The 8,942-nt window shown below is 40.6% G+C and overlaps 1 protein-coding gene across 1 annotated transcript; it reads right to left on the reverse strand.

Moving 5' to 3' along the window:
• Positions 1–743: 743 nt before the first annotated feature.
• On the reverse strand, positions 744–2,621 carry LOC127429704 (uncharacterized). The gene is made up of 6 exons (XM_051678808.1): positions 2,525–2,621; positions 1,962–2,318; positions 1,630–1,728; positions 1,432–1,515; positions 1,097–1,162; positions 744–1,011 (listed from the first exon to the last, which is right to left on the reverse strand). Exons 1-6 carry the CDS (start codon positions 2,577–2,579, stop codon positions 959–961), a joined length of 714 nt encoding a protein of 237 aa, XP_051534768.1. The 5' UTR covers positions 2,580–2,621; the 3' UTR covers positions 744–958.
• Between the last annotated feature and the right edge of the window lie 6,321 nt (positions 2,622–8,942).

The following is an 8,942-nucleotide window of genomic DNA, read 5'->3' on the forward strand; positions in this document are numbered from 1 at the left end:
CTACAATGGGATCGGTAACTAAAACCTTTTGTGTTTGAATGATACTGCATCCAATCCAGACCTTTAGGTGTCAGTGAAGTCCTGGACAGCATATTCAAAAAATTGCAGAGTGCACCTTTAACTGTTTCTGTTCATCACTCTGTTTAAAATGTTGATTTAATTATAGTTGGAAGCTTTATATAGTTTTCTGTTCTGTTTCTCTGTGTTTCCCATGTGTATTTGCAGGCCTTGCATTCCAGATAAGTCTGGATGACTTTTAGCCTTTTTGAAATAAGATGTGACCTGTTTGTTCTGTCTAATCATCTTTTCCTTCATAGGAATATGACTATGTTTTTGTTAATGGGATGCCTCAAAGCCAATCAACTTCAACAGAATGGACGTTTCATGGGCATCAAGTGTATATATATATAAAAGGCCCCACAACTCATTTTTAGTGCTATAATTAGTTATGGTAATGATAAATGTTATGTCTACCATTTTTTGAAGTAGTCTGGATTCTTCCTATGTTTTTACCCAGTCAGAATGTAACTGTGATGTAAACTGATCTTGCATTTGCCCATAATTCCTTTGTTTCTGTTTTTTAATTTAGTTCACTTTGCTCCAAGAACTCATCTGTAACCTGTTTTTCTAATTTTTGCTATTGGAATTATGGAGAATGGAAAACCCTTTGTCTTCAGATAACTCTGTCAATTGATTGCAACTTTGACTCTGGGTCTTTGTTCACATTAGTCTCTTTACTGTGTTAAGCTGTATTCTCCAACAGAGGTTTACAAATGTATTCAAAAGTCTAGGATATTATCAGCTCTCTCTCTCTCATCAGTATAAATTAATTAATGGTAATATAAACACATGTTTCTAAACAGACATTTGAAAAAAGAATAAACAATTAGACACACCTTTGCTGAGTTACAAAATAAACAACAGATTTGTAATCCATAATTAGGAAATAACTGCATTTTTATTTTCCACTCTTGTCATTATCGCCTGGATTGTGAAGTTCTTCCTGGTTGACTGAAAAATTTGAAGCAGATATTTTATTATGAGCATCAGTGCCTTATAATAGAAATACATGTTTTACAAACACAAATTGTCTTACCATAGTACACTATAGAAGTGGTACAGTCATCAAGATCTAGAGTTGACTCTGGGACTTTTCTGAATGCTGATAAAAATCAAAATAACATTTAGTTTATTAGTTTTATAATTATTCGCCAGAATATATTGTGTGTATTTTTTAAATCATATATAGTATTACTATATTAAGATGATGCTAATAAACTTTCATGTAGGTGCACCTTTAAAATATTTCCACAGTGTTTATTACCATTGTGCTTTTTGTTCATTCATCAAAAAAAAAAAAAAAAAAAAAAAAACAAACCTGAAAAATGTCTTTAACATTTCTGAACATTGAATTTTTATTGCAGAACTTACCTTCTTTGTGTTCTTCATTGGAAGAGTTACATTTAGATGATCTCGCAATTTTTCTTGTCCAGTTAAGCAAAAAGTTATGTATGGCTAAAGATTATTTTACAAAAATAAATAGGATGGTTAATAATTTGGAATAATAATTGTCCATTGAACTTTTATTTCCTGCTCTATTTTGAATTGTGAATGGAAAGCAATGCTTACCACTGAATTTTGAAATACAAATGAATGCAATAAAAAGAAGAGTAAAAATTCCAGCTCCAGCAAAAAAGAATAACCAGGCGTTTTGGTACTCCTCATTTTCTGCATAAACAAGACAAAATATTTTGAATATAGACTTATATTTTCAGATATCTGTGTAATGTAAAAAAGCAACAATTTCAAAGGCAGTTACACAAATACTTACTGTATAATAAACATGAATAACTTTGAACTGATCTGGTAGACCTTCTCATAACAATCTACAATATTTCTTTAATAAACTGTAGACTGTTATGTAATTTCTGTTCTATTGGATTTTCAAGGATTGATCTTACTCTTAGCTGGATGAGGTGATTCTGTGATCTCCACTTTCCAGCATTTCCTGCTCAGCTCACAACAGTATGTGCCGAGATCTGAAAGCTGCAGATCTTGAATGACGATGGAAAAGTTTCCTCCGTATGCTAGATTTGGAAAAACATTGACTCGTCCTTCTCTAGGATTATTAAAGAAGACGATCCCATTCTGTGCGATCTTCAGGAGACTAGAAAAGTGGCTCCATTCCACTCTTTCAGTTGTAGTGCTTGTTTGAAGGCTTGTACCAAAGTGACAAGGCAGAAAGACTTGAGATTTCAGAGAGGCGCTGATTGTGATCAGTGTGACATCTTCACATATTCCTTTGCAGTGGTCCAACGCTAAACAGTGGAATAGAATCAGAATGTGACAGATCCTATATTTTATCACTCACAGGCAGTTGCAGAGATTGAACATGCACAATCTATTAAAGAGTAGCTTGTTATTCAAAATAATTTTTTCTAGATTTCTATTTTGAACCCATTGCTGATTAATTAAAAGATGTCAGAGGGGAAAAATACTGGCATCTCTTAATTTTTTAACCTACCTTTTGAAGCAACCAGAGCACCAAAAAATATCCAAAGCTTTAAAATGTACAGCATGCTTGCTATTCAAAATGTCAGTGTCAAGTCGCACAGAACTGCCCAGACTAAAACAGACCCTTGTTATTTCCTGTAAAAACATACACCCTGGTGATAAAAGGGGTGTAATTTGTCAGCCCAAGTAGCCTGTCAGGTACCGATCAGTTAAATGTTTGAATAAACTGGCTCACACTTTATTATTAAAATTATGCAAATTTTAGAATAATACGTCATCAAAACTATGAAATAACTCAGATGGAAGGGGTGGAATACATTTTTAAAAATCAAAAATGGAAAATAACCTTAATGAAAAAAAAAACATTATGTAATGAAAAATAAATAAATAAATAAATAAATGACTGCTTAAACAAATTATAGTTGTTTTATCTTATATTTTAGCTTCTTTAAAGTAGCTACCCTCTGCCCTAGGCCTAGATTACATCTCTGCACACCCTAGACATTCTCTTAACCAACATCATTAGGTTCCAGTACCACTTGGGATGCTTTTTAAACATGCACTGTCTCATTATGTAGTCCAACTCATCCATCCAAGCAGTTCAAAAATAGGCATAATTTATATTGGTCTACAAAATCATTTCAAGTATTTAAGCCTTTAGGTCAAAATGTGTTTAAGATCATGAGAAACAAATTCAGTCAACAGCGTTGTAACTTTTCATTGCTTGTGTGTAATCGATTTATGGTTCTCTACTGCCAGATTAGTACTATTACTGACCAAACAGGGAAATAGAAACACTTATTGTGTGGTAAAATTTATAACATTAAAAAACTGATAGTAGATGGATTTACTTTTACACTTTTGAAATGTATCAGGTTGCAGTCAGGCTGGCTCATTTAATGTATTTATTGACATCACTGACTTTTCTGCACCTTGGTACAGAACTGCAATAATTATCAGACTGACCTCAACGTGAATTTGAAAACAGGTTGACTTCTCTTTAGCTGAAATATGTCTGTGCTAACCAAAATTCGAAACACTGCCCCTAGTGGCCAAAGTGGTAAGTGCATGGAGATAGAATTGTACGTAGACCTGGTGACACTGGAGCAGTTCATCTCTCAACTTCCTCAGGGATGACCGAGTGAGTCCAGTGCCACCGCCCGGCATCGATGGAAGAGGCTGTCCAGCTGGCAGAAGACTGCATGGTGGCGTTTCCAGGAGGCAGCAAACCAGAGGCTCTTTCTTCTCTCTCTTCTCTCTCTTTTTCTCCTACCTCTCTGTGACGAGGAGGAGGGCAGGGCCGGTCCGTGACTATGCACGACTGGCCCCCAATCAGGCTAATCAGCCGAGGAGAGGGATAAATGCAGCCGGATACGGCAGTTCGAGAGAGAGAGAGCCACACGCAGCTGCCGTGTGTGTATTTGTGTTTGTATCTTTTTGTTTAAATTAAATATTACTTTGACTTTTCAGCTGGTTCCCGCCTACTCCTTGCCCATTTGAAACCTTGTTTCCTTGGTTCTGCAACCCGGTAGGGAGGAGGGATGCGCTGCCATGGAGTCCTCGCCACTGCTGTCTGCCGAAAGGAACAGCCATGGCCGTCCGCAGGGGGACAGAGGAGTTGCCATCAGCCGCCATCCGCGAGGGAAGGAGAGGCTCGCTGCCGGCCACCTTGAGTGGTGGAGCCGCTGCCAGGGGTGGAGGGGCTTGCTACTGGCCGCCGGAACGCAGAGGTGTGTTCCATCCACCAGGGGTCAGAGGACTCGCTGCTGTCTGCCTGGGGAGGAGAGGCTGTCGTCCGCCAGAGGGTGGAGGAGTGGTGGAGGACCAGGCAATGGCGTGTCTGGGAACCAGCGAGCAATTTTTTCTCTCTCTCCTCTCTCTCTCTCACTGTCGCTCCGCCTCGCCCTTTCCCTCTCCTCTTTTTTTCCCCTCCCCTTGTCCCCCTCTCCGGCTCTAGAGAGGCAGGGAAAAGCTTGCCGGCAGGCGCACCCAGAAAGGAGGTGGGGGGGGGGGTGATGTACATCATGCTGGGGTACATCATGCCCGGCCTGAGGCAAAGGAGGGAGGAGTGTGATGAGGAGGAGGGCAGGGCCGGACCGTGACTACGCATGCCCGGCCCCCAATCGGGCTAATCAGCCGAGGAGAGGGATAACTGCAGCTGGATGTGGCAGTTCGAGAGAGAGAGAGCCACACCCAGCTGCCATGTGTGTATTTGTGTTTGTGTCTTTTTGTTTAAATTAAATATTACTTTGACTATTCCGCTGGTCCCCGCCTCCTCCTTGCCCATTTTAAACCTTATTACACTCTCAAACCCCCCCTCCCATTTCCATCCTGTTCCAGCTCCCCAGAACCCCGCCCAAACCCTTCCCCTTGTCTGTGTCTCACCCTTCCCCTGTCTCCCTCTGCTCTCCACCCCAGGTTGTTGAGACCGCCCCCATGGGCACAGTAGGGAAGCCTGGGCCGGTCTGTGTGAGCTGCGGGGAAACCAGGCACTGCCAGGATTGGTGTCCAGTTATGGAGGTGGATACACTGATCCGGATCCCTGATGCTCTGAAGGCTGCCCCCGATCGGGCAGAGACGTATCAGATACAAGTGAGTTTAAAAGGGGATAAATATCATGCTTTGGTGGATTCAGTTTGTTCCCAAACCTCTATCCACCAGTGCTTGGTGCAAGGCAGGGCATTGGGTACGAATAAATGGGTGAGTGTGCGGTGTGTGCATGGGGATATTCACAGGTATCCGGTGGTTACCATTGAGATACTATTTAGGGGGAAAAAGCATAGAGTAGAGGCCGCGGTTAATTCCCACCTCACCCATCCACTGATTTTAGGAATTTATTAAGGAAAATATGTGTGGATGTGTCCTGTAAAATGTTGTTTCTGTGTGTGACGTGCAATGCTATGGTTGGGAGGCGGTGCCAGGGCCGTCTACGTCTGATGATGCAAGAGGGGGAATTCCTGTCCTCAGGGGCTTCCCTGAGGGGGATTTCCCTCTAGAGCAGTCACGTGACGAGTCCCTCAAACACGTTTGACCAAGTGAGAGTCATCGATGGTCAACAGCTCCAGCCTGACGTCAACTCACATACCCATATTTTTCAGTTATTAAAGATCGGTTGTATCGAGTGACGCAGGACACTCAAACAAAAGAAAATACAACCCAATTATTTGTACCGAAGAGCTGTCGGGAAACCCTCTTCCCGGTGGCTCACCATAATCCAATGGCTGGCCATCTAGGTCATGAGAAAACACATAACCAAATAATGGCCCATTTTTTTCGGCAGGCATTCACGGGGACGTTCACAAGTGGTGTGCGACATGCCGTGAATGTCAGTTGGTGAATCCACCGGCCACCCCAAAAGTGCCATTGCGCCCTCTACCGCTAATCGAGGTACCCTTCGAAGGAATTGGCATGGACCTCGTTGGGCCATTTGAACGGAACGCACACAGGCATTGCTTTGTATTAGTTCTGGAGGACTATGCAACGCAAAATCCGGAAGCAGTGCCCCTGCGCACATAGTGTTGCGAAGGCACTCTTCAGAATAATCTCCCGAGTGGGGATTCCAAAAGAAATCCTCACTGATCAAGGCACTACATTTATGTCATGAACACTACATGAACTGTACGAATTGTTAGGTATTAAATCGATTCGCACCAGTGTTTACCACCCACAAACAGAAGGGTTGATGGAACGATATAATAAAACCTTAAAAAATATGATTCGTAAGTTCATGCACGAGGACACTAGAAATTAGGATAAGTGGCTCGAACCCTGTTATTTGCACTGCGAGAGGTCCCACAAGCCTCCACAGGGTTTTCCCTCTTCGAGCTGCTGTATGGGTGTCGGCCACGCGGCGTGCTTGACGTGATGTGGGAAGCTTGAGAGAAGGAATCTTTAAACAGTAAAAATGAAATTCAATACATTCTTGATCTTACAGCAAAATTCGCAATTAACACAGGAGAATTTGCTCCAAGCTTAGGAATGTCAAAGCCGACTGTATGACAGGGGCACTCGAAAATGGAACTTGCACCGGGAGATAAAGTGCTTGTATTACTTCCCACCTCAAGCTCTAAATTACTCACCAAGTGGCAAGGGCTCTTTGAGGTCACACGGCGAGTCGGAGATCCTCCTAAAACATGCACACAAAAGTGCTAAAATGCAAAATTTCTAATAAATATTACCTTACAACTGCTTTTATTAAATACATTAACATAATGTGAATCCAAATCATTCACACTGTGTAATATAGGGTATTAATTTGTGGTTTGTGCTCCTAAGATCATCTAATATGATTCATGTTTTATAAAGGCACAATCTGTACTACTGATCTTTTGTAGTGTTTAAGAGTGTGTCTGTTTGGATCTGCCATGTAACATTATGAGTAAAGGTTTTGATGACACATTTCAGTCAAGAAACTTGGTTACATTTAAAATAGCAGACTCATACAGTCAGCCAGGTTAGCTATAAAGCTAATGATCAGGACACTACAAATGGGCAATTTTCAGCTGTCGACATTTAACAAGACACACCACATGTTCATAACCCAAAAGATACGATCCTTAAGTCACAATATTCCTCCTCTTGGAGCATATCTGTAAGTGCTTGATTCCATGCTCATGAGAGCTGTGACTCTGGTCCCACCCTGATAGTAAAACGAAGCGAGACTGGTTGAAGATAGAACTACGAAAGAAGATAGAGTGCTACGATTGGTCCAAGTAATGTGGCTGTTATCTGATTGGCTTGAGTAGACGATGGGTGGAGTCTACCTATTTGTAGAGTCGTGTGCACATCTTGCCGCTAGATTTGTTTCAAAATTGACAAATGCGTGTAGCGATCCACAAATGCACAGGAAGCGATCCACAAATAAATGCGCACGATTCACAAATTAATGCTGGACAGAGTTGTGTTTGTGAATGAAAAAATATATTTGTAAATAATTTTTTTATTTGCAAATCTCATTTAATTTATTTGTGAATTCACTTTATTTTTGTGAAACTCCAACATATATTTATAAATCTCATTCTTTTTATTTGTGAATTCATTTCATTTTTGTGAAACTCGTTACATTTATTTGTGGATCTCATTCAATTTATTTGTGAACCAACTTTCTATTTGTGAATCTCTTTCCATTTGTATGTTAATATGCAACAATTCTATCACCTCATCTATAAGTGTTGTTGGACGTATCTTTGGGCACATGTGAGCTCCACTGTCCAAGTGAAATGACCATGGAGGGTGCCAAAAGTGAGTTGTTTTCAGTTGTGAGAAGGATATAGCTGCAGGCAGAGCTCCAAAAAGGGGCGGGAAATCCAAACAGACAGCAAAGATATACAGAGCCCCTAACAACTAACCCTTTTCCTAACCCTAACCGTGTGTGAAAGTGACGGCCCCTTTTGGAGATGGCGCAACCCCCTTTTAGGGTAACCCTACCCCCTACTTGAGTAACCCCGCCCTTTTTTGGAGATTCCGCCCACAGTTAGAGATCTTCGCCTGCAGCTATACCTATTTGTCAGCTGTACAGGCTGTACAATGAAGAGGAATGCATATTTTATAAACTGTAATCCCCAACCCAAACCTAAACCTAACATCAACATCAGTGGAGTAAAAATTTAATGTTAGAGGAAAAAAGTATGCAAAGATAATTACATCCTGGTTTCAATGTGGCTTTTGTTGAAGCTAAAGGTAGCCTTTCTTAACTACAGAGTTTATTTTCAGGTCCAAAAAAGTTTGCAAGAATAGCTACATGAGGACCACGCAAATCATGTGACAGCATTGCAAAAGCTACGTTAACCACAGCATTTCCTCTAAGCAGAATTTGTTATTTGTCACCTCACCTTTTAACCCTCATTTTCTGTTGCCCTCATTATTGTTTGGCATAAACTGTACATGTACATAACAGTACATTTATGCATTTGGCAAATGCTTTTACACAAAGCATCTTACTCAGTAGGCCTATATGTTCCTGGTAATTGAACCCATGACTTTGCCTTTGCTAATACCATGCTCTACCATTTGAACAATGGGCACTTCAAATGTAACTTCAAAATTAACCTTATTTCCCCCTCCAAGTTTTCCCCTTGATCCAATGAAAACCAACTACAAAATGTTTCCATTGCATGGGCTCTATCATGTCAGACAAATGTAATAATGTTAATAAAATGCTAATCGTGGTTGGTACTTGGTAGAATTTGTAGATGAATTTCCTCACCTGCTTGAGACATTTGGTTAGATTCAAACCACTCAGAAATGTGTTTGCTTTTACAGTTTGAATATGTAAAGGATTTCTGCCATTTCTATCTCACTCATTGTACAATGCACCTTCCTGTTACATTACTTGTCATTTGCATTGACTAGTCTCTTACCATCTTTACCTCTTAACATTTGTACAACATTTTCCACAATATTATTTAATGCGATTGGTTGGGTGCTAT

Source organism: Myxocyprinus asiaticus, chromosome 39 (assembly GCF_019703515.2).
Source record: "Myxocyprinus asiaticus isolate MX2 ecotype Aquarium Trade chromosome 39, UBuf_Myxa_2, whole genome shotgun sequence".
Lineage (NCBI taxonomy): Eukaryota > Metazoa > Chordata > Actinopteri > Cypriniformes > Catostomidae > Myxocyprinus > Myxocyprinus asiaticus.

Bases quoted from the DNA above. Each gene is read 5' to 3' on its own strand.
- LOC127429704 (XM_051678808.1), bottom strand. From the start codon at position 2,579: ATGCTGTACATTTTAAAGCTTTGGATATTTTTTGGTGCTCTGGTTGCT. The intron at 1,163-1,431 runs GTAAGTTCTGCA...GATTTTTATCAG, and splicing joins CAATGAAGAACACAAAGAAG to CATTCAGAAAAGTCCCAGAG. The intron at 1,012-1,096 runs GTAAGACAATTT...CAAATTTTTCAG, and splicing joins CACTTCTATAGTGTACTATG to TCAACCAGGAAGAACTTCAC.